Source organism: Chenopodium album, chromosome 4 (genome assembly GCF_948465745.1).
Source record: "Chenopodium album chromosome 4, dcCheAlbu1.1, whole genome shotgun sequence".
Taxonomy (NCBI): Eukaryota; Viridiplantae; Streptophyta; class Magnoliopsida; order Caryophyllales; family Amaranthaceae; genus Chenopodium; species Chenopodium album.
Genome location: NC_137837.1, coordinates 4,118,419 through 4,145,243, shown reverse-complemented (window position 1 = coordinate 4,145,243; position 26,825 = coordinate 4,118,419). Strand labels below are relative to the sequence as shown.

Below are 26,825 nucleotides of genomic sequence, written 5' to 3'. Positions count from 1 at the left end.
AGTCTTCTACTATAAGTTTTTATGTGGTAAACATATCCGTTTCAAGGATACAATTGAGATTGACAAAAATTAATGACTAAAAACGAGATATTACAATATATGATCACTGATAAGTATATATGTACATAATTTTTTTGTCAATAACCGACCTAACCTAGTAATTAATAATGTACGATATGTGTGCTTATTTTAGAAGGAAAAATACATGTGAAATTGTAAAATTGAACTTGTCATCTTTAGATACAACAACCTAATCATTAACTTAATTAATATGAAGTATAAGAAAGTATGTGATACACATACTTGTCACGACTTTGGTCTTTGAAGAAAATCGAAATATGCATGACTCTTGCATAAAATTATGAATTAAAAATTACGAAGTACATGATAAGTAAGATAAATTGAAAAAAATCACAATGCAAGGTGTGAATGCAAAATAACAAAAAGCATCTATAATACTATAATCAGAAAAATGATCAACGATCTCCCTCTAAAAAACGGTCAATAAATGATTGGTGAGGCTTCCGCTAGCCACACGCAAACATTAATATGAGATGAGCCATGCAACTCTTCCGTACGTATACGAAACCTAAACCTAACTTGGTCAATTTGTTACCCTATTTAACTTGGAGTATTTAATTATTGTTGTTCTACTTTAGGTTTGATATTACCCAAATTAAGGTGGAGTGGGAGTATATTTAAAAAAAAAAGCGAACATCTTCAACCCCAAAGCTAGAAGTTTGTATTATTAAAATAATCAAATTTCTATTATGCATCCAAATGTATTTATAATTTGAATCTGCTCATTTAAATATCTTGAAACAAGTAACCTTTTGATTGCTTAGGTTTAGATATTTATGTTTTGTTTAACGTATAATTTCTTAAATGATTTCAATTATGTTATTTGAAATGTCTACTAATTGTTATGTCTTAAATGATTTTGTCTAAAGAAAGAACTTTAGTTTATACTCTGTAACTCTTGTAACTCATAAGAACTTAAATTATGTTGTGTGAAATAAGTCAATATATTAAGATCAGATGAAACAAATAATATCATTAACTAGTTTATTGGCCCGGGCGCTGCCCCGAGTCATTGTATGCATATAAAAATACTATATTAAAAAGGAAAAATTAGAAAAAATAATCCCAACTTTCATTTATTCTGGAATAATCCGAACTTTGGGGGGTCTTCTTTTTCTTCAATCCCAAATACCGGTTACCGGTTGAATGAGTTATTTATTTATTTTTTTAATTAAAGTGACACGTGTCACGAATCAATTGGCTAAAAAATTAAAAAAAAAATTTAAAAACAAATTAAGAACAAAACCCACCAGCCAAAGCCCAACCACCTAGCCAATCCGGCAACCGCCCATGCCAGCCACCTACATACATTGCTGGTTTTATAAAAACAATATCGACCATTTGTTAATTATTAATTAATATGAAGTAACTAAATATTATATCGTATCATTAAAATTTCTTCTAGTAACAAATTTCTTAGTTAAAAAAAAAAATCTTTATTTAAATTTGGGTTACACATTTTAATACTTAAATATAAGTGTATAACTTATACTAAAGGTTGAGTAATGGAAAAAAATGAAATTAATTTTATAATTATATTGTTGTCAAAATATACACATATAAGTTGGCTATTAAAATTTTTGTATTTATGAACATGAATAACTCTTTTTAATACAACTTTATTATCATAAGATTTGTTGTTGGAGTAATGGTTAGAGTTTAACTTTAATGAAAATGAGGTCATGGGTTCAAATACTATTGCTCACAAATTATTAATTTTTTGTGTGGAAACATTGATGATTGATAATAGTATGTGACATGGCAACACGTGGCGAGATTGACAACACGTGGCAAGATTACAATGCTTGCCTTTGAGTTTTAATATATATATTGATACTTCATTTTTTTTTTACACAGTAATACTAGAGCTGTCAATTCGGGTAAACGGGTCGGGTAAGAGTGGGTCGGATCAACACGGGTCGGGTAAATTCGGATTGATTCCATAACCTATGCGGGTCGGGTTTGGGTTGGGTCATGCTTTAGTTGGGTCACGTCGGGTCATACTTCTTATCGGGTTTGGGTCGGGTTTAGGTCGGGTTAATAACATGTCGGGTTACATTCGGGTCGGGTGAACAATAGGTCGGGTTTAATTCGGGATTTCACGGGTTAAAACTGGTTAGGGTAATTCTCGATTTCGAGTCGGATTCGGTTCAAGTCAATAATTTGCGGGTTAGAATCAGGTCAGGTCATTCTCGGGTTTGAGTCGGGTTTGGTTCAAGTCAATAATTTGTGGGATATAATCAGGTAGGCTCATTTTCAAGTCAGGTCATTCTCGGGTTCAAGTCGGGTTCGGCTCAAGTCAATAATTTGCGGGTTATAATCAGGTTGGGTCATTTCCAAGTCGGGTCAGTCTCGAATTCAAGTCGAGTTATGTGCAAGTTAATAATTTGCATGTTACAATCAGGTCGGGTCATTTACAAGTCAGGTCATTCTGGTTCAACTACCTATAAATAGATAATTATCATTTTTATCAAGCTAATTATTTTCTTTGACTATAATATATATGACAATATACTCGAGAACTATAGTCTATAATTTAGGAATATGATTATCGATCTCCTTTGACCATACAACATATATATATATATATATATATATATATATATATATATATATATATATATATATATATATATATATATATATATATATATTTTAAATTTGAGGATGATGCTCCTTTCTTTTGTTAGCCTGAACCGACCTGGTCTCCCTAGACAAAATGCTTTGATCAACAATAATAAGGTTGTCTAAATTGCATTTAAGGTGATTTGAAATCGGGTCAGGAATAATTTGGGTTGAATTTAGGTCGGGTCAATAACAAGTCGTGTTAATTTCGAGTCGAGATAGTAACAGATCGGGTTGAATTTTTGGATCGGGTAACTAATAGGTCTGGTAAAATTTGGGTCGGGTCAATAACAAGTCGGGTTGAATTTGGGTCAGGTCAATAACAAGTCAGGTTGATTTCGGGTCGGGTTTGTAACATGGGTAAATTCGGGTCGAGTTAGGAACGGGTCGGATTGAATTCAGGTCAGGTTAGTAACAAGTCGGGTTATGACGGGTTAAAACGGGTTAGGGTCAATTTCAGTTCAAGTCGGGTTCGGTGCAAGTTTTAAATTGGCCATTGTAATCCGGTAAATCATTGCAAGTTGAAAACCGGTAAATTGGCCGTTTAACAGCAAATTGGATGGTTCCACACACCCAATTGGACTCCCATACGATATTAAGGAGTAAGGACCATGGTAAACATTTCGACAATTTTTATTTCCGGGCAAAACAAAGTAAAAAAATTCCAAATAAAATTGAAGGCTAATATCCACGCTTTTTGAGAAATTTTGGAGATTTCAGGGCCCGGTAAACTCTTAAATTCTATGGGATACATCTCGGGGTCATATAATGCTGATTGGAACCATATATGATCATTATTTGTTGTCATAAATGTTCGTGGTAGGCTTGAATTAATGAAATCAGTGCAAGTTGTAAACCGGTAAATTGGCCGTTTAACAGCAAATTGGATAGTTCCACACACCCAATTGGATTCCCGGAATGTATTAGGGTCCATGGTAAACATTTTGGCACTTTTTATTTCCGGGCGAAAAAAAGTCAAAAAATTCCAAAATTGAAGGCTAATATCCACGCTTTTTGAGAAATTTTGGAGGTTTTGGGGCCCAGTGTCGAAAAATCTTGAAATTATAGGGGATATATCTCGGGGTCATATAATGCCGTATGGAACCATATATGATCATTATTTGTTGTCATAAATATTCGTGGTAGGCTTGAGTTGATGAAATCAGTGTAAGTTGTAAACCGGTAAATTGGTCGTTTAAAGTCAAATTGGATGATTCTACCCACCGAATGGAACTCCTAGACGGTATCAGGGATCATGGTAAACATTTCGGCAATTTTTATTTCCGGGCGAAAAAAAGTCAAAAATTACAAAATTGAAGGCTAATATATCCACGCTTTTTGAGAAATTTTGGAGGATTCGGGGCCCGGTGTCGAAAAGTCTTGAAATTCTAGGGAATTTATCTTGGGGGTCATATAATGCCGTTTGGAGCCATTTATGATCATTATATGTTGTCATAATTATTCGTGGTAGGCTTGATTTAATGAAATCGGTGCAAGTTGTCAACGGTAAATTGGTCGTTTAAAGGCAAATTGGATAGTTCAACCCACTCAATTAGACTCCCTGAGGGTATTAGGGATCATGGTAAAAATTTCGGCAATTTTTATTTCCGAGCGAAAAAAAGTAGAAAAATTCCAAAATTGAAGGCTTATATCCACGCTTTTTGAGAAATTTTGGTGGTTTTGGGCACGGTGTCGAAAAGCCTTAAGATTTTAGGGAATACATATCGGGGTCATATAATGATGTTTTGAACCATATATGATCGTTATATGTTGTCATAAATGTTCGTGGTAGACTTGATTTAATGAAATCAGTGCAAGTTATAAACCGGTAAATAGGTCGTTTAAAGGCAAATTGGATGGTTCCACCCACCCAATTGAAATCCCGAAGGGTATTAGAGACAATGGTAAACATTTCGACAATTATTATTTCCGGGCAAAAAATGTCTAAAAATTCCAAAAATAAAGGCTAATATCCACGCATTTTAAGAAACTTTGGAGGTTTCGGAGCCCAGTATCGAAAAGTCTTGAGATTCTAGGGAATACATTTCAGGGTCATAAAATGCCATTTGGAACCATATATGATCATAATTTGTTGTCATAAATGTTTGTGGTAGGCTTGAGTTAATGAAATTGGTGCAAGTTGTAAACCGGTAAATTGACCGTTTAATTAAAGGCAAATTGGATGGTTCCACCCATCTAATTGGACTCGCAGAGGGTATTAGGGAACACGGTAAACATTTCTTCAACTTTTATTTTCGGGCGAAAAAAGTAAAAAAAAAAAATTCCAAAAATGAAGGCTAATATCCATGTTTTTTAAAATTTTTTTGCAGGTTTCGAGTCCCGATATCGAAAAGCCTTTAAATTTTAGGGGATACATCTCGGGGTTATATAATTCCGTTTGGAATAATTTATGATCATTATATGTTGTCATAAATGTTCGTAATAGGCTTGAAATAATAAAAAAATCGGTGCAAGTTGTAAACTTGTAAATTGGTTGTTTAAAGGCAAATTGGATAATTCAACCCACCCAGTTGGACTCCCGGAGAGTATTAGGAACCATGGTAAAAATTTCAAAAAATTTTATTTACAGGAGAAAAGAAGTCAAAATATTCAAAAATTGAAGACTTATATCCACAATTTTTGAGAAATTTTGGAGGTTTCGGGTCACGTTGTCGAAAAGCCTTTAGATTATTGGGGATACATTTCGGGGTCATATAATGCCGTTTGGAACCATATATGATCATTATATGTTGTCATAAATGTTTATGGTAAAACTTGAGTTAATGAAATCGGCGCAAATTGTAAACCGGTAAATTGGTCGTTTAAAGGAAAATTGGATGGTTCCACCCACCCAATTGGACTCCTGGAGGATATTAGAGACCGTGGTAAACATTTTGGCAATTTTTATTTTTGGGCGAAAAAAAGTCAAAAAAATTTTTTGAGAATTTTTGGAGTCTTCGGGGACCAGGTGTCGAAAAGTCTGAAAATTCTACGAAATACATCTTGGGGTCATTCCGGTCATATAATGTATTTTGGAACCATATATATATGATCATTATTTGTTGTCATAAATGTTCGTGGTAGGCTTGAATTAATGAAATTGGTGCAAGTTGTAAACCGGTAAATTTGGCCGTTTAAAGGCAAATAGGATGGTTCCACCCACGCAATTGGACTCCCGGAGGGTATTAGGAACGTGGCTGGTAAACATTTTGGCAATTTTTATTTTCGAGCGAAATAAAGTAAAAAAATTCATAATTCACGTTTTTTTGAGAAATTTTGGAGGTTTTGAGGCCCGGTGTCAAAAAGCCTTTTGATTATAAGGATACATCTCGGGGTCATATAATGCCGTTTGGAACCTTATATGATCTTTATATGTTGTCATAAATGTTTGTGGTAGACTTGGGTTAATGAAATCGGCGCAAGTTGTAAACTGGTAAATTGGTCGTTTAAAGGCAAATTGGATGGTTCCACCCACACAATTGGACTCCCGGAGGGTATTAGAGACGACCATTGTAAACATTTTGGCAATTTTTATTCCGGGCCAAAAAAAGTCAAAAAATTCATAAATTGAAGGCTATATCCACACTTTTGGAGAAATTTTAGAGGTTTCGGGCTCGGTGTCGAAAAGTTTTGAAATTCTTGGGAATAATTTTCGGGGTCATATAATGTCGTTTGGAACCATATATGATCATTATTTGTCATCATTAATGTTCGTGTTAGGCTTAAATTAATGAAGTCGATACAAGTTATAAACCGGTAAATTGATCGTTTAAAGGCAAATTGGATGGTTCCACCCACCCAATTGGACTCCCGGAGAGTATTTGGGACCATGGTAAACATTTTGAACATTTATATATGCGGGTGATGTGTCTATTTTATATAGTATTTTACCCCCGTCCCTTGGTCATAATTAGTAGTGTTTTTGGCTCTTTAGAGCCACTTTTATTACTAATTGGTGTTTTCCAGTGTTTTCGTAGATTTGGTTGACTTTTGCAGGGATTTATGCTTTTGGAGTATTTTCCCGATATATTTTGGAGCAATCACGAGCATTGGAGAAACACGACCAGAGTTTATAGCCCAGGGCCGGTTAGAGACATCGAACCGGTGATTAAGGGCTCGGTTTAGGTGATACCGGGGCATTTGGACCGAGTATTCAAGACCCAAAGAGGAAACCCAGATTGGCCCGAAGAATTGGAGCCCAATCGAAGTCCAAATAGTGGCCCAAATGATCCGCCCGGCCAATAAGGCTGGCGCCCGGAGGCGCGCCCGGCCGGGCGGGAGAAGCGCCCGGTGACGCGCCCGGTGACGCGCCCGGCCGGGCGCGAGATTGCTATTAGAGATAAAAAAAAGGCGCGCCCGATCGGGCGGTGCCTCGCCCGATCGGGCGCGTGTATATTTAGGAGACGATTAGCGTCGTTTTAATTTGTTTTGGTTTAGGATTTTTGTACGGAGTATAAATACTCCCTCGTAATACGATTTTAGGATCTCTTCTTCTTCTCTTAATCTCTTCTCTTAGACTTTCTCTCTCTACTTAGTTTTCTCTCTCTTAAAAACTCTCTAAACTTTTGTTCTTAATTCTTTCATTAATTCCAGATTTATTTCGGTAACGATTTCTCTTGCCTTAATCTTAGTTATTTATTTTATTCCTTTGATCATGATTTATTTTATTACTTTGATTAGTTTAGTTTTTAATATGTGTGAGTAGTTTAATTCATAGGGTTTATGGGGATCTAATAAATAATATGAAGGGGTAAATTATTGTTGTTGATTATCAATGCTAGATTAATTTCCTATTGATTGATTTAATGCTCTGTGACTAGATTAGGCCTATCTTTTATGCATGAGTTTGACAATGTTGATTCAAGAATCGAGAGATGAGAATTAATGTTTAGGTCTAGTTTCAATAGGCAAGTTAATTTATAAATGGTTAAGTCAAGATTCGAGAGACGAGATTTAATACCGATAAATTAATTGTGTGATTGTAATAAGTAGTGAGAGCCCTTTACAATCTGGTTAATTGATGCATTGATGATTGACTATTATTGATTGTTGGTATTGCATGATAATTTCTTATTGGATTGTTTTAATGTTTTACAATTGCGGCTTGTAAAAGTATAGCAATATTAAATTGATGAATCGAGCAGATGTTAATTTGATATTAAAGGCTATTTTCAATAAGAACTTAGATCTAGTAAATTGCGAGAGCCTGTTAGATCTTTGTTGATTAATAAATTGCGAGAACCTGTTAATCATATTATTTATGCAATGTCAATGATTGATTACCCTATTTTACCCCGGAGTATTATTTATTGGTGAACCTATGCCCTAGATCCTTTATATATTATTTTCTCCCTATTCCTACTCTTTTTAGTCTAGTTTCTTATTCAACTATAAATATTGGTTACTTAAATAGTTTGGACTATAATAATAAATTAGGAGTAAAAAGACTAGTTTCCCTGTGGAGATCGACCCTACTTCCCTATCTACCTTAGTTAGTGATTTAGGTAATTATTTTTGATTAGGGGATACGACTTTACTCTGTCAGCGAGCGAAAAAAAAAGTTAAAAAATTCCAAAATTGAAGGCTATCCTTGCTTTTTGAGAAATTTTAGAGATTTCGGGGCTCGGTGTTGAAAAGTCTTGAAATCGTATGGGATACATCTCGGGGTCATATAATGCCGTTTGGAACCATTTATGATCATTATTTGTTGTCATAAATGTTCATGGTAGGCTTGAGTTGATGAAATCGGTGCAAGTTGTAAACCGGTAAGTTGGTCATTTAAAGGCAAATTGGATGGTTCCAACTTGCCAATTGGACTCTCGGAGGGTATTAGGGACTATGTTAAACATTTCGGCAATTTTTAAATCCGGGAGAAAAAAAGTCAAAAAATTCCAAAATTGAAGACTAATATCCTCGCTTTTTGAGAAATTTTGGAGGTTTCGGGTAGAGCTGTCAATTCGGGTAAACGAGTCAATTTTGGGTTGGTAATAAGAGTGCGTCGGGTCAATTCGGATTAATTCCATAACCTAAGCGGGTAGGGTTTAGGTTGGATTATGCTTTAGTCGGGTCACGTCGGGTCATACTTCTTATCGGGTTTGGGTCGAGTTAATAACAGCTCAGGTTACATGCATTTGGGTCGGGTGTAAAATAGGTCGAGTTTAATTCGGGTTTTTACAGGTTAAAACAGGTTAGGGTAATTCTCAGGTTCGAGTCGGTTTCGATTCAAGTCAATAATTTGCGGGTTATAATCAGGTCGGGTCATTCTCAGGTTTAAGTTGGGTTCGGTTCAAGTCAATAATTTGTGGGATATAATCAGGTCGGGTCATTTTCAAGTCGGGTCATTCTCGAGTTCAAGTCGGGTTCGGTTCAAGTCAATAATTTGCGGGTTATAATCAGTTTGGGTCATTTTTAAGTCGGGTCATTCTCGGATTCAAGTCGGGTTATTTTCAAGTCAATAATTTGCAAGTTACAATTAGGTTGGGTCATTTCCAGTGAGGTGATATTCGTGTTCAACTAAGTATAAATAGATAATTATCATTTTTATCAAGCTAATTATTTCCTTTGACTATAATATATATGGTAATATACTAGAGAACTGTAGTCTATAATTTAGGAAGATAATTATCTCCTTTGACCATACAACAAATATATACTATATTTAACTCTTAAATTTGAGGATAATGCTCCTTTCTTTTGCTGGCCTAGACCAACTTGGTCTCCCTAGACAAAATGCTTTGATTAACAATAATAAGGTGGTCTAAATTGCATATAAGGTGATTTGAAATCGGGTTAGGAACAATTTGGGTTGAATTTAGGTCGGGTCAATAACAAGTCGTGTTGATTTCGAGTTGGGTTAGTAACAGATCGGGTTGAATTTTTGGGTCGGGTTAGTACGTAAGAGGTCTGGTAAAATTTGGGTCGGGTTAATAACAAGTCGGGTTGAATTTGGGTCAGGTCAATAACAAGTCAGGTTGATTTCGGGTCGGGTTTGTAACATGTTGGGTTAAATTTCGGGTCGGGTTAGGAACGAGTCGTGTTGAATTCAGGTCAGGTTAATAACAAGTCGGGTTAAATTCGGGTTTTGACGGGTTAAAACGGTCTTGGGTCAATTTTGGTTCAAGTCGGGTTCGATTTAGGTCAATAATTTACGGGGTTATTACGTTCGGGTCGGGTCATCTCTAGGTCAGTTCATGTTCGGATCTCACATACTCGGGTCAACTCGGGTCTAGGGTTGGTTTTAGGTTGGGTCAGGTCGGGTTTGGGTCACCATATTTTCGGGTTCAGATGGGTCGGTTAATAATCGGGTTTGAGTCGATATTTCCGATCACGTCAACTTTTGACAGCTGTAAGTAATACTTCATATCATACAAGTAGAGATTTGTACTATTTAGTAATATACAGTAGTAAAGGCTGATTCTATTCACAAATGTATTTATTAAATTATACTTGCACGTAGTACTTGAAAACCGACCTAGACTATTGTTTAATTATAAATAAATCACGTCACAACAATATATACGACGTATATATATGTAACAAATTACAATAAAAGATTAATGGTTAGTTGATTACACATACGTACTTAATTAACGGACGGTGAGATATGGTGGATCATTGATTTTTCTAATCAGATGCACAACTTGATAACAAATAATTATTACATGCAAATTATTATAAATTTATACTTGTTTTAGCTAGTGATATTGGGGATGAAGACACTGGTGGTGATTATAACATTTCGTACATTATTAAGTAAAATTCATTTTATTTCGTACATTAAGTAAAATTCAATTCCGTTCAAAAAAAAAAAAAAAAAAAAAAAAATCAATTTATTCAAACTCACTCAATTTTAAGCTTGTTGCCTTTTGAGTATAAAGAGGTTACAAATTAAACAAGTAATATAAACGGAATTTGATGTTAAGCTTTATTGAGTAACAACTTAAAAAAGGCGGATGTCTTCTTCATTTACATCTCCAACACTATTATTTTCTCCTTCTTATGTACTGTATAGCTTAGTTAGTGATTAAATGTATTTGCAATTATAAATTGTATAACATGATCCGATCACAAAATATCCCAGTTAAGTAAGCATACAACTACCCATATATATAGTTAATTATATAAACACTATTTCACAAATTTTAGTATATATAAACCGTAATTATATAGCTCATCATATTATTATTATTATTATTATTATTATTATTATTATTATTATTATTATTATTATTATTATTTTTTTTTTTTTTTTTTTATTATTATTATTATTATTATATCTCAAAAACAAAAGTCATACAACCTACAATAAATTAGTGGGAAGCCGAGATACAATCTGGGCCCCCACTCCTCTAGCTATAGCAAAACCTACCCTAGTGAAGATATGAGCTGCAGCACGAGCCCATAGTTTATTATTATTATTATTATTATTATTTATTTAATTATATAAAGTAACTAGTATAGTGACAACTTTAATCTAGACATCTACAAGTATAATATATGCGACAATTGGTTTTGAAAAAGGGATCTATTGTATATTACTATAACCCAATATATATAAACCGTAACTAGCTCATCATTTTATTTATTTTCGTGTATGACTAATTACACCGACATTGGTGATCAAGATCATGAGAGAATGCAAAAAATAAAATAAAAGGTGAAATATAATAATTAATGGTACGTCTTGCATGATTATTGAATATTGAACCACTATTAATTCGATCGATCTTGTTCTTTGTACAATTGTACCCAAGTTACTGCCAACAGTGGCGTATCCAGGATTTCCAAATAGTGGGTTCGGAATCAGAAAAAAAAAGGAACGCGAATACATTAATTAAATATTCAGTACATTAGTTCAAATTTCGGATTACAAATGGATTACACTTAGAAAAATGAAAAAAAAAATAATAAATTAAAAAAAAAAACCTACAAAAGCATTCTTCGAGTTTTCATACTTTGGAAGCGTATCAATACATCATCATCACTAACTCTAGCAAATAAGTCTCTCTCAAGAAAAGTGACTAAACTATCATTCAATAATTGATCGCCCATACTATTCCGCAACTTATTTTTTACATAAGTCATTGATGAAAACACTCGTTCCACACTTGCAGTCGCCACCGGAAGGATCAATGCTAGTCGTATAAGCAAGCAAACCAATTTGTAAGAATTATGCTTATTTGTTTCAACAAGCACCATAGAAAGCTCATTAATATCCTTCAAGTCTCCAAACCTTGCATCTTTGCGCATATCATCAATAAAAAATCCAAGTTCATGACGAAGTGCAGTCATTGTCATATCATTAGTTGGAAATTCATTGGGATATAGCTCAGCAAGTCTCATCAACTTTTGCTTATCAAATGCCGCAAATGAATTGACCGGATTTAAGCATGATATACAAATAAGCAACTCCATATTTTCCTCATCAAATCTATTATTGAGCTCTTGGAGTTGTAAATCAATGACACTTATAAACATTTCTACCCGAAATCGGTGGAGATTAGAAACTTTGGCAAAGAAGCGTTTCGATCTTCCACGAGGAACATACATATCATCCATAGCAGGTACTTCCACATTATACTTATCACAAAAAGAAATTACAAGATGTAAAAAGTCTTCCCACCCATGGTCCCTCATATTTTGCAATCGCTCCTTAGTTAATGTTACAAATGCCATGGCATTAACAATATCTTGGTCCCCTCTTTGCAAAGCTTGGCACAGTTTATCAGTTTGGCCAAATATTTCAGACATCAAATGTATCATGAAAACAAATTCAAATGATTCAAATGTAGACATAATAGTGATAGCCTTCACACGATCATCCTTATAAATCTTATTTGATCCAACCTTCTCAAGAACTTTAACAATAGTAGAATACAATGAGGTAACATTTGAAACTCATTTGCAAACTGAAATCAAACAACAATCATACAATAAATTAACTACATCAAACAATCATCAATTTATCAATTATAAACCCCACAAATTATATTTATCAAACAATCATCAATTTATCAATTATAAACCCCACAAATTATATTTATCAAACAATCATCAATTTATCAATTATAAACCCCACAAATTATATTTATCAAACAATCATCAATTTATCAATTATAAACCCCAACAATCTAAGTATTCAATATTTCAATCAATAAATCAATTATAATTTATAAACACCACAAATTTACAATCTAATTAAATGAATTAACATTTAAGTATTGAACTATATAGAATTGTACTTGTAGAATACCTAAAAAAAAGTAGAATTGTAGAAATGTAGAATACCTTACTCAGTTGCCTCGCTGCCGTCGCTGGAGTCGCTGCCTCGCTGGGCTGTTGCCGACTTGCCGCCTGTTGGGAAGGTGGTGGAGCCGTGGGTGGAGGAGGAGGAGCCGTAAGTGGTGTCGGCGTGCTGGAGAGGAGTGGTGGAGCCGTGGAGGTGAGGAGACGAGGAGAGCTGGAGAGGCAGAGAGGTGAGTTAGGGTTTTCGAATTTGGGGGAAATAATTTGGGAGTGAATCAGTGAATGACTGAACTGCTGAATAAAAAAAAATTACAGAATAAAAAAAAAAAAAGGGTTATGGCAGGGTTCGAACCCGTGCCTTCTTAATAAGAGGGGAAGTAAAGGCGCGCAAGGCAAAACACCACTAGGCTGCACATTGTTTTGTTAATATTTAGTGTAAAGATATTGTATTTAACCTTTTTTCGTTTTTTTTTTTTTAAAAAAAAAAACTTTTAATTTTTTTTCAAAAATTCAGTGGGTTCAATGAACCCACTTGAACCCAACCTGTATCCGCCCCTGACTGCCAAATTAAAGGAGATCAAATTGAATGATGAACATATAATGTCGACACCCATGTTCTAAAGTTTGCGATATTATAGCATGCATCTTCTGTACTTTCACAACAAGTCATAAACTTTATGACATAAATTTAATACTAATAATACCTTAGTACTATATTAAAATAGGGGTAGTACATGATATATATAGGGTTTCAACGTAAAATGATGAAGTTTGTTTTCAATTTTAACTGAAAAAAAAAATACAAAATTGCGTGGTGCAATTTACGACCATAATGCCTCGATGTTGTAATATGTTGCAACTATCAAAGCAAATAGATTTGAGATAAATATTCCTAGCTAACTACCATGCAGTCACAATAAATTTTCACCTTAAATCACTACTAGATTGGCAATTAGGTTTTAGAAGAACGGTCATAGTTGATTGTATTAGTTGGTTTTTGAGTAATCGTTTTCATACATATATCAAAATGATAAGGATGATTTTAATCTTCATATATACGAATTACAAATTAACCTTGCCCTCGAAATGCATGCAACATAATGATGAAGAGTGATTGAAAAAAAGACATCGGTCACAAATTATACTTTGTAATTTTAGTTAATTTATCTTCTGTAGTTGGTAAGAAGAAGTCCCTTATTACAAGTTGGCTAGGGAAATTTAAAATAGATCCACTTGCCTGGAGTGAGAAGCAAACCTCTCTCATGTCATAGAGGTAAAAACACTTAAAGAGGACCTCTTCGATTCAACTACTAAACCAGGCCAACCTTGATTCTTGTACTTTAGTTGATTTAGGGTAACTAATTAAACCTCAATTCAATCTATATATTAAAAAAGTAACATAAAATAATTTTGATTGGAGATATTATAACACTACTATACTTATACTCATGAGTCATGATGAAGGTAGAATTTAAAAAATACATGTTGTATTTGCAATAATTGAGGTAAGAGTAAATAGTGTATCAGAATTCAGAATAGTGGGAAGCTATATATTGTAGCATGCATTGATTAATTACATGGTATATGAAATTCTTTGTTTATTAATTTATAACAAATCATGCATAAACTATGCAGAACCACACTAAATGGAGTATGTGCTCATTCTTTCAAAGCTTCTTTTATTCCCTTTGAAGGGTTGGAGAATCATGCACCAACATTTTCTTTAAATTGAGCAAGCTTTTTAACATGTTGGAACAATTATAACCATCACTTGTAGCTTTTGATGGATTTGCAACACTATTCATGTATCATCTAGCACACCAGTAACAAGCTACTCCATGCATCCGTTTCATAAAGTTCTTCCTACTTACTATTCATGTAATAGTCAAAATAACAAATTGAAACTTTGGCCGTCTTTAAATTAATTTGATAAACTATATACAAGAATAAACAAAATGAATGAAGTAGGATTATTGGGTTTGCTATAATCTGAAATTTCATATTACCAACTTATTATAATTATATGTTGGAACTAGCACTGTCAAAACGGTTTGACAGTTCGGTTTCGGTTCGGTTTGAAATCGGTTCGGTAGTTAATCGGGTCGGTTTGGAATCGGTTTAATTGTCTCACGGGTCGGTTTTGGTTCGGTTTAAATAGTTATCGGTTCGATTCGGTTTCGGTTTATTCTTAAGCGGTTTTAATTCGGTTCGGGTTGTACACAATCCGGGTAGTAAACGGTTCGGTGCAGGCGGGTTGCGGTTTGTTAACGGTGCGGTGTAAACGGTTTTTATCCCGGTTCAAACAGTTTCGGGTTGGAAACGGTTTCGGGTTAGAAACAATTCGGTTCTTTTTTGGTTCAATTTATAACTGGTTCGGATCTTTTTCGGTTCAGTTTTTAACTGGTTCGGTTCTTTTTCGGTTCAGTTTATAATTGGTTCGGTTCTTCGATGGTTTAACCACTTTAACGTTATTCATATCGGTTCCATTTCAAGTTTACTAAATTACGGTTCGGGTCGGTTTTCGGTTCCAAAAAATAAATTGTTTATCGAGTTGTTTGGATTCGGGCAGTTAAATGGTTTTGGTTTGAAATTTAATAGTACTTGCTAACCTTTTGCGTTCACAAGTTTTATATAAAGTCGACAAGTCGCGAATCATTTCATATTTAGGCATGATATTATAAACAAATTCTCATTGATTTTATAAATACATATTATGTTCTGTTTCAAGTTTAGTCATACTGTTTTTACTAGTTTATTACGAAGTAGATTATAAGAGTTAGTGTATTAATGTATTATTGTTTTACAATTAGGTTATTATATGCTTCTTATTTAATCATTTATATACTACGCATAGTATCATAATCATGATTTGATGAGTTCTTGACTTCTTGTGAAATGGAAATTTGCAATTTGGTAATTCGATACTTGATTAGTCAACAAGACTGATAATTATGACTCGTTTATCATTATATATTTTCATGAAATTATGAAGATATTACAAAGTGCTTTGATTTGTATAATGAAAGAAAACACTAATGACTAATTAACAAGGTAATATTGATTAGTTCAATCGATCATATGTACACATTATTAACACATGGCATCTAACCATCTCATAGTTAAATATTCGTATCATCGTTATTCGTATGTATTAGTACAAAGTTATAGACTCATTAGTGATCTTTTTAAATTTATCTATTTATACATTTTATTAATATAACGTTTTTATAATTTTTACGTGTATGAAAATAAAGATATACTAGTAGATGTTTTAATACGTGTCTTGGGCACTGATCCCGATCAAATGGGGCAAAAAAATACTAAAGAATTGAGGGAATAATATTTTTGTAGATGAATGTACAACACACAAACACACACGGATCACCACTCTCAACCATAGATTAAAAAATCAATGGTTAGATTCTTTCTCCCACAATACACACGGATCACCACTCTCAACCATAGATTAAAAAAAATCAATGGTTAGATTCTTTCTCCCACAACACACACAGATCACCAATCTAAACCATAGATTAAAAAATCAATGGTTAGATTTACATGAAACCCTTTTGAAGCCCAATTTGGAATTAGGGTAATCACTTATCAATCTTCCCCCCTCTCTCTCTCCGCCGCGCCCTTGCTGTTCCTCTCCCTCTCTTGCTGTTCCTCTCTCTCTCTCTCTCTCATCTCTCATCTCTCTAATTCTACTTCATTTCTTGTGTATTCTTTGACAGACAAGCGAATTTGTTCTAGTTTTGAAACCCCCCAAATCATTATAGTTTTGCCGTCGACCACAATCATCCCTCATTCCCTTTCTCACATAGTCAAATGACGTCCGACGGATATCCTACCGCAACGGCAAGCCGGTGACTGTGCGACTACAAGATCTCGCCGCAAACAAGCACATGACGATGACTGCAAGTTGCAGTGTTAATTTAGATGTTTTCATGGTTTGAGATGGGTCCAGTTTAGCTATGAGTTTTAAGGAAGATGTTCATTATTAATTGTTAATGTGGTTTGCCTATGATAAAGTATGATAAAATATTACAAGATCCTTCAATTTTTTGGATTTTTGGATTATATGGCTTTGTAATTGTTGTTGGTCTGCCTGTTAGTATTATTTTTATAATTTTATTTTAATTAATTATAATCCTGGTAGAATGGATTTGATAAACTCGGGTACCCCATGTATCCGGTTTTCTTGGGTCGGGACATGGGCCGACTTTTGAACTACCCGAAGATCCGGGTACCCGCTTTTTCGGGTACCCGAAAACCCGGGTACCCGGATTTGAACACCCCTACCTGAGGCTTGTTTTGCTCTTGTGTTGTGAACACTGATTATCCTTAAGACCTTAATGAATGATTTGCCTTGCTATTTTAAAAAAAATATTCTAATATTTAATCCATTTAATTATATTCCTGTCAAAAAAAAAAATTCCATTTAATTATATAAAAAAGTTTGTAAACAGTTCGATTTAGAAGCGGCTTGGTTCATAAACGGTTCGGTTCATAAACAGTTCGGTTTACAATCTGTTCGGTTTTTAAATGGTTCGGTGAAAACGGGTAGCAGTTTGCTAACGGTTCGGTGTAAACGGTTTTTTTGCCAGTTTAAACGGTTTCGGGTTGGATCGGTTTCGGGTTAGATACGGTTCGGTTCTTTTTCGGTCCGGTTTTCTTTCAGTTTGGTTTATATTTGGTTCGGTTTGTTAACGGGTTCGGTTCTTATACGGTTTAACATTATTCGGGTCGATTCGGTTTCGGGTTTACTAAAATACGGTTCGGGTCGGTTTTCGGTTTCAAAAAAATCGGTTTTTAATCGGTTCGGTTCTTATTTGGATCGGTCGGTTTCTGACAGTTAAACAGTTTCGGTTTGAAATTTGACATCACTAGTTGGAACAATTAATCCATCATATTCATATCAAAAAATATTAAGATATAAACTTCTTGCACTATACCATTTTCTTTATTTTGATAAAAATTCTACAATTAATGCATTATAACCATTATTTAATTTGCAGCTTTAGATGAATTTGCAATACTGTTCTTGTATCACCTAGCAAATAAGTAATCTCTCTCTCTCTCTCAAAAAAAAAAAAAAAAAAAAAAAAAAAAAAAAAAAAAAAAAAAAAAAAAAACTAAAACTAGCACATTAGTAACGGAGTTTAAGGAATTAAAAAAAAGACATTGTATTGATTGATGTTTTTAGAAAATAGTTACAGAAAATTGTATTACTGTATAAGTGTATCTTCTTTTTTTTTTTTTTTTTTGAGAAAGTATAAGTGTATACTCCATACTATATTGCAAACAAATCTTTCTAATTAAATTAGAAGTTTTAATTAGCTAGATTAGAGATCAAAGAATGAAATCAAATTTACCGATGCTAAAGTTATATATAACTAAATACTTATATAAATTCATGAGGAAAAGATTAGTTGATTATGACAGTCATCTATACATGCATTATGCATGATAAATACTACAATAATATACATTTACAAAAAAAATAATTGATAAAACGTTCAATAAGAAGTGAAAAAAAAAAGTTTGTAAAAGCGAAAAAAAGTGATATGTATTCTTTGATATAAAAAAAATTTAATACAAAATATCATTCATATCAACGTAAGCATGTGCGTCACAGAACCCTAAAATGTAAAAAAAAACTAACCTAGTTGATACGATATTTAAAAATTTATCGTTTGCACATTATACTTTATTTAAGTACCGTGATTAATATTTTTTTTTAAGAAAAACACTACAGATCCCGATGCACGCAACTCGATGCCTTGTAACAGTAAATTACCCATATATGATGACATTCTCTATAGTCAATTGATAAAGTCAATAATTGTACTAGCTAGGGTTTGTTGTACCACAAATAAAAGGGTTATATTAGAAGGCTAGTACTAAAACAAAAACAAAGATAAGTAAACAAAACACAAGATGTAGTAGGGACCACTACTAAGCATCTAAAAATATTAAAACTATTCATGTGGACCCTACAATTGCCAATAAATAAGCCTCTTCTCATAGTCCAAAATCTCCAAGTCCAAACACTCCCAAAAAAAAATATCAAAAAATAGTTTTCTTGTAATTTCAAACTTTCTTCCTCAATCAAAGAAATAACCTCATAGTGTCGACATTATGGTGTGCCAAGAAGAACCATTGGTGAACCAAATTAATGAATTGTATGAGAAAATCTCAAGCCTTGAAAGTCTGAAACCTTCAGAAGATGTCAACATGTTGTTCACACAACTTGTATTAACATGCATGCCTCCTAATCCTATTGATGTCACAAAATTATGCCATCAAATCCAAGAAATGAGGTCTAATTTAATTAGACTTTGTGGTGAGGCTGAGGGACTTCTTGAAAAACATTTCTCAACTATATTAGCCTCGTACGATGTCCCGTTACAACACCTCAATATATTCCCTTATTTTAACAACTACGTTAAGCTTAGCTTGTTAGAGTACAACATCTTGACACAAAACTCTACCCATGTACCAAAAAGGGTTGCCTTTGTGGGGTCCGGCCCGCTACCCCTCACATCGATCGTGCTCGCCCTTAACCACCTCCCCGACACCCGATTTGACAACTACGATATCGACGCATCCGCCAATGAGATGGCGGCCCGGTTGGTGGAACCCGACCCGGACTTGTCGGGTCGGATGAAATTCCACACTAAGGATGTTATGAGTTTGGGAAAAGAGGAACTTGAAGAGTATGATGTTGTGTTCTTAGCTGCCCTTGTTGGGATGAACAAGGAGGAGAAGGTCAAGGTCATCCATCACTTAGCCAAACACATGGCACCTGGGTCAACCCTAATGGTTCGAAGCGCCCACGGGGCTCGAGCCTTCTTGTACCCGGTTCTCGAACCCGAACACCTTTGTGGGTTCGAGGTGCTATCAGTTTTTCACCCAACGGACGAGGTGATCAACTCGGTCGTGATCGCGAGGAAGGCCGATGATGATCGGTCTTCCCCGGTGTATTCATTGGAGTGGGAGCAAAATCACACACATAACTTCTCTCCAATAAGGTTGCAAAGCTGCAAGTGTTTGGAGATTCAACCATTTAACCCTTTGAATCATGGTAATATTGTAGGAGAACTAGCCTCTAGTGCTCATCAATAATAAGCCAAGCTAAATAAAAGTGTAACACATACGTACACTTCCTACTCTTGATCTTGAATTGCCATTTTTGTTGTTCTATCTAATTAATCTTCCTTTATCACGTACCATCTCATTTGTTCATCCCAACCTCACCAAACCCGACCCGACCCAACCCGACCCATTGTTGATCTCTATCCATGGATCATCTCATTTTCATGGAAGGGAGTATGTAACATGTCCTACACATAAAATGTGGTCCAACCCTAGTGTTTTAATTTGTCATTGATCATCATATTTGGTTTCACTAAGTTTCATTAATCATCCAACTTGCAAAATGAAGCCAAATTTGATCTTCTTATAATCCCGTGTTTTTTTTAGTCATTCAAAGGTAAGGTTGCGTACATCTGGCTGCAACATGATCAAAGGGGTCCGGTTATAGTTATTGTTGTGTTTTCAAAGTTTAAATTAAAAAAATAATAATAATCATGTCCAAATTTCCTTGGCACATCTATCAAGGTTGATTTTAATTGGGGTAGATGCCTTTCAAATTATGATCTTGATCAAGGTTACATGATTGGGTGTTTATTTTAGTTGTTATTCTTGGGAAGAGGTGCAAAGTTAGTTGGTCTAGTTGGATGTTGAATCTAATTCTCAATAATTGGGATGAATGATGTGACAAGCAGAGGAAAGAAGCCACAACATGCAATGGAAGCTAATTAAGGTGAATTTTCGTCAATGATATAATTCCTGGATTTTATAGGAATTGTTTAAAAATAATTTTCAAGTCCTATTCAAAGTAGATATTTGAAATTATAAATCGTGTGGACTATACAGATTACTGTAAGTCATTGCTGCAACTAGTTGTATTTTTCACTAGAATAAGCAGCTCTAATTAATTTAATCATGTCAAACAATGTTACTTATATATGTATGATGTATTATTATTGTATGTGATTTATCAAATTGGGTTTAGTAATCAAAGTTCCCCTCGTGTCAGATTTTTTTTTGGCTGGTTGTTTGATTTCAATCTTGATGTTTGAGTTCTAACTTCAAATTATCCTTGTGTAGCATTTTGATGTCGCATTATCAAATTTTTATATACAACGAAGTAGTTAACCGTAAAATCTTGAAACTTTAATAGAATGTGCAACTACATGCTAGAGATAAAAATGCTTTAATTTCCTCTTTAAATACGAGTAGTGACATTCTATATATATACTTATTAGTTTACATCAACAACATCAACATTATTTCTAAAACGATATACGTTTTTTGGAGTATTTTGTTAAATAAACAGATACCGTTTATTTTTATATTGTTTGTATTTTATCGAAGGGAATTTTTTTTGGCATCTAACATAATCCTAATCAATCAATCAGTCATCTTCAACACTACAGTGCAATTTCAAGATAACAAGTCTATTTATAATTTCCTAATTATTTTGATGTCCTCACAAAAATCTTGTGAGATCTGTGTTATTGCTCATAATTTAAAAATTCACTTAAAATATACTTCGTACTTCTACTATATTTTCTTTTATTAAAAATAAAGCCTTACATATTGTGTCCATTTCACAATTTTTTCCAATCGAATTCTGATCTCATTTTGGTTCATTACGAATTAGACATTGGCTCAAATTCAATATCAAATGCACCGGGCAGCTAGAGCCAAACTCGAGTACCTTGCAAGAAATAGAACTCACACGGCCTTGTCTTTAAGAAGGTGGTCCTTAAAAAGTGGCACTTTCTTGAGGTCCTTATAACAAGGTTGAAGACACACCAATTCAATTGGCCTGGTTTGACTAGCTCAAGATGGCAAATTCCTTACCTCTGATAGTCTGATATGTACGTTTCGCTTGTGCAGTACGATAAACAACTACAAGGGTAACTTTGCAAGGTCTTTTTCAGTATATATACTTGCTCAACTTTGTTTTCAACAGGTTAAAATATAGATAGATTATTTTGGGTAGGTCTGAGTTGAAGTTGGTTTCTAGAGATGAACAATTTCATAATTTTGGTCATATCTACCCCAATTAGAGATGAACAATTTCATAATTTTGGTCATATCTAGAGATCAACTAGCAATGGTAGTTATCATTCTTTACTAAAAAAAAGGAGGATCTAAAGAGTGGAGCGATAGGTAGTCCCTCCATCCCCCCCACCCCCCCACCCCAAGTGATGGTGGTTCGATCTTCATCCCCCCCTCCCTCTTCAGGAGGTACGTTAACACCCCGTATCTTACCTTTTAAAAATAAAAAATGTTTCTCTACAAAAGGTGAAACTCTTAGGTATAGTGCGTGCTACGTATAATATAATTTATATGTTTGAATTAAGACCATTAAGCACTACTGTTATTAGGTTTGACATGAAACCATCTTACTACACGGAGTACCAAAGACTTCAAGAATTGATTGATTAGCATGCATGTACACATATTATTATCAGTATCCCAATAAAAAATTCCATCTATTAAGAAATAACCAAAATCAAGAAATGTGCAAAAATCCAATGAAGATATTTGCAAATATTCGAGTATAAATTTACGAGGTGGAAAACTGTTCGGTTTGACAGCCACTATTCTCACCAAGGGAAAAGATGGGAAATTTTAATAAAACACAAATAGATGCTGTCAACTGAGATTATTAGAGAACCTCTTTACATAATTCTTGATAATGATATCCATAACAGGAAATAATTTTTGTGGTTCTTTTTGGGTAAGACAATAAGAAATTAAACCCAAAAAATAAATTAAAAAAACATATGCTCATAATAAGATCTGGAGTCCTTTCAATTTTAGACAGAAAAGAGATGATTTGATGCAAGTTGTTAATCTAGAGAGACACCATGAGATCATCTATTTTGTGATTATATTCCACTAGCAACATATATGGTTCTTATGCTTTGTTTATTGTGTTCCTTTGGTTTGTCAAGAGGTATAATTGAGATTGATAGATCTAAATATCAATTAATTTAGTTGGTAATGTCTTTTGAGGATGTGAGACATTGTTTCCAACCATAGCATATACGGAGTAACAAACATTCCAAATTACAACGCGATATACTCCGGAAATTGACCAATCGAAGGGTTTGTTCTATGAGTACTAAGTTTGTTGAATTTTATCTACTTACCTAATTTTCACTACGATAAAATTTTAATTAAAATGTAATTTTTTAAAAGAAATTTGTAAATTGAATTTGAGTAACCTTTAATCAATCTTGTTTAAATTTATTTTTCAGAAACTTATTTCAATTCATTAACCTTTATCTAAACTTGTATTTTAGGATTTGTTCCAAAAAAAAAATTAGTAGTTTAGGAATTATATGGGATTTAGGTGAGCTTACCAGAGCCTGGACTTATTTTTGTTGAACTTTTGATAAAAATATATTCATTTGTTTCTTTACTTATTGAGTTAACCAATTGTATATACACTAGAGAAGTCAAGAGTAGTTAACCTCATGTTGTAGGTTTAAGTCATGATACAAGCTACTACATATCATCACTCACCACTAATCCATGTGTGGTGTATAATTTAACTATTTTGCTAATCAATTGGCCAATATTAAAAGTTTTAAACAAACAACAATACTACCAACAGGAAATATTGTACGTTTCAAAATCTCCAATTCTGAGAATAATAGAGTGTAACGATGTGACTGGTGTGCTCAAGTCTAACCTGGTAGTTGCGAGCAAATGTAAGCAAGTTCATATCTCCGAGCATTTCCTAAAAATAAAAATCCAAGATTATATTGTCAATTATTGATGCGATGGTAGTTGATAAGTTATTTCAAAGATGAACATCGCCAAAGGAACTCTACAGAACATAAGTTTTTGTTTCATGCTCCGAATGGAATACGATTTACATGAAAAATAAAGCAATTATCACTTCTATTTAAAAAACAAACAGTATTACTACTACTGTATTAAGATACAACAAGAGAACTTGTCGTAATCTTCAGATGCATACAATATATCTGACATTCGCTACAGTTTTATGGTGTTAGTAGCATACAGGTAGCTTTCGTTCAAGTTAAACAAGCAGACGACTGATCTATAAGCTCCCACATGGCCACCTTGATGAAGTTTCAGACTAGAAACTTGAAATTCCCAGGAATCCCATGTACATAAAAAAATGGAGATCTCACCTGACATGGTGCTCTTCAAAAGGGAAAAGACCATACCATGAAATGATGAATGTTGTGTCTGATAAGTAAAGGTCAGAGGTCATTTTGGACGCTTAGCTCCCAGAGGAAAAGAGACTCTCTGTGGAGTGCTCTGCATCATATCGGCTCTTGGCTCTTGAGATGTGCTAGGAGTAGCAGCAGTCTCCTCGTCTTCTGTTTCTTCTAAAGCCTGGGGGTTCTGCTTCTTTGGTATCACTAGCTGATAATTTGGGCAAATCAGTGTATCCTCTTCAGGAGGAAGTGGAACTCCAGAGCCTCCAACATTCTTTGGTAGGGGAGTTTTGTTCCTGTTTCTAGCAAGCTCGAGTAATACCTGATCCAACAGTTAAAAGTTCACAATTAGGAATAATGCTACAAAGAAAAGAAAATGGTTAAGACTCAAGAGGAATCAATCATCACTTCTAAACACCAAAAAAGGGAAGAAAAAAAAACAACCAAACCTTGAATGAAAACATTTACAGTCCTAGTGTCCACTAATAAGATATCAAATGACATCTTGTTCCAAATTCTTACTAATTCTCTCCTGTATATCCAATTCTTGCTAATTATACAATTAGGATCCCAAATGGCCACATGTCAACCTTTTTAAGAAAAGTGGCATTCCTTTCCCGTCTTTAGACAATGAGATCATAGCAATAGAGATTTCTATAATATGCACACATAAATACTTGGATAGGAGTAAATAGAAAGCTAAAAGTACCTCCCGGGGTGGGGGTTGTGAGAAGCTGAAATTCACTTTTGATTGGATAGCAAGCTTAACATCATCGCAGTCAATTGAGGTTTTGCCGGCATGTTCAGAGTAAACCTGTGCATCCGTTAAGACATCAACGGCATACCTGTACCACAACTCCAGAAACTGGTGCACAACACGGGGCTCATGCTCCTCAACACCCATAGATTTTAACAATGACTTCACAATATTTGCATCCCTGGGCAATTCTTCCTCTCCCTCTGCCATGAATCTCCAAACCTGCAACACCACCCAATGTGCATTGTAAATTGAGATACATAATTATTCATTAATCATGAAGCTCAGACGGAAGAAAGTAAGACAACTTAAAGTACTCATAATTTTTTAAATCAGCAGTAATTCCCCAATATCATACTTGTATATAAACAAGACACAAAAACCAAAGCTCTGAGCCACAGGGTCAAGTTGTTCACATAATTTCTACAATCAAACATGTAAGATTCCATAATTAGGATAACAAATATAGTAGTATCAAGAAGATGCGGTAGAGCTTTCTAGGACAAATCCATAATTGTTTAACTGATTACAGAACCCATGCTAATCCCAAATTTATTCGGCAGTCAGCAATTCTGTAAAATAGATTGTCTAGCCAAGTAAACTGTAGCCAAATCATCATCAGAATCTGTTGCTCTACCTTTTCTGTACTTAAGCACTCAACAAATTACTAAAGGCAAACATAAACAGAAATACACCAGATCCCCCCCCACCCCACCCCACCCAAGGTACTAATGATAAAGGTACCTATTGCTTGTCCTTTACTACGCTTAAGTACTCAGCAGCTTTGCTAAGCAAAATCAACAAGTCAATCCTACACTAACCATACTAGAACAGCTATAAAATCTGCACACTCACACACAAGTCAGTAGAATGTTACATCCTAAGTTGGATGATTTCGCGATTCCTGCATGATCAGAATCCATAAGCTCCTGATTTTCCCTTCGTCCGTAAATCTAGCACTAAGATATACAGAATACAGCACGACGCATCCCAAAAAATCTAGAAAATTACAGTTGCCCAAGCTAGCAGGCAATTGTGAGTAATGTTTCCATACTAGGCTTCTCCAGGCCCGTCCCGGAGAAGAGGTCTAATCTAGTAGTTCAATCCTAAAATCAAAGGGAAATACATTAGCACTCAAATTTAATTCAATAATCTCGAAATATCACATAATTTTAGGGATATATGATTCAAATATCACATTAGGCTCATAATTTTGTTTTCTACGAACATAATCGCTGGTTATGATCTTTCATAATCTTAGTAGTTAGAACCAATAGTTGAGATTTTCGAACCCTAAATTTACTGAACTGATAATTGAATTAAACTAAACCCTAGATTGTGAAATTGATATGATGATTACAAAAAAAACAACTTCTTACCTCAGAAGGCGCTTCAATGGAGAACGACAAGTGCGAAGTTGAGTGCGCTTCAATGGAGAACTGAGAGAGAGGGGAGAACCAGGAAGAGAAAGACGTTAAATTGAATTAAATTAACGATAAACCCTAGATTGTGAAATTGATATTAAATGATTGAAAAACAAAAAATAAAAAGATTCACCTCAAATGCTGCTTCAATGGAAGAGAACAAGTTTACAAGCCGCTTCAATGAATCAAGAGAATAGTAAATTCCTCTGTTACTTTTGTGTGTTCGCTACTGCTTGTCTGCTTTAACAGAAGCTTTTTTAAATGGCCGGTTAATTAGTGTTAGAATGTAATTAAAGGGCAAACTTGTAATTATTATTATTTTTTTTTTCTTTTTTTTTTTAATTAGGAATAGTTGTAGGGCCTGTTCTCTTCCGTTGAAATTCAGTTCAGCTCAGTTCAGTTCAGTTTAGCTCA

General features: G+C 34.2%; 3 protein-coding genes across 5 annotated transcripts; 1 reads left to right on the top strand and 2 right to left on the bottom strand.

Moving 5' to 3' along the window:
- Window positions 1-11,631: 11,631 nt before the first annotated feature.
- On the bottom strand, window positions 11,632-12,501 carry LOC145627508 (uncharacterized). Its single transcript, XM_081679894.1, has one exon. It carries the CDS (start codon window positions 12,499-12,501, stop codon window positions 11,632-11,634), a length of 870 nt encoding a protein of 289 aa, XP_081536020.1.
- A 6,354-nt stretch (window positions 12,502-18,855) lies between these two features.
- LOC145628618 (nicotianamine synthase-like) lies at window positions 18,856-21,049 on the top strand. The gene has a single exon (XM_081680956.1). The coding sequence runs from the start codon at window positions 19,093-19,095 to the stop codon at window positions 20,077-20,079; it is 987 nt and encodes a 328-aa protein (XP_081537082.1). The 5' UTR covers window positions 18,856-19,092; the 3' UTR covers window positions 20,080-21,049.
- Window positions 21,050-23,582: 2,533 nt separating this feature from the next.
- On the bottom strand, window positions 23,583-26,676 carry LOC145626384 (transcription initiation factor TFIID subunit 9-like). Of its 3 annotated transcripts, none has more exons than XM_081678811.1 (5): window positions 26,545-26,676; window positions 26,367-26,426; window positions 24,940-25,209; window positions 24,237-24,552; window positions 23,583-23,779 (listed from the first exon to the last, which is right to left on the bottom strand). In XM_081678811.1, the coding sequence occupies exons 3-4, from the start codon at window positions 25,195-25,197 to the stop codon at window positions 24,280-24,282; spliced, it is 531 nt and encodes a 176-aa protein (XP_081534937.1). In that variant the 5' UTR covers window positions 25,198-25,209; window positions 26,367-26,426; window positions 26,545-26,676; the 3' UTR covers window positions 23,583-23,779; window positions 24,237-24,279. The 3 variants fall into 3 exon arrangements, with proteins under 3 accessions (XP_081534937.1, XP_081534938.1, XP_081534935.1); XM_081678812.1 differs by lacking the exon at window positions 23,583-23,779 and adding an exon at window positions 25,346-25,410 and having other exon boundaries at window positions 23,805-24,552; XM_081678809.1 differs by lacking the exon at window positions 23,583-23,779 and having other exon boundaries at window positions 23,807-24,552; window positions 26,545-26,675.
- Window positions 26,677-26,825: the final 149 nt, after the last annotated feature.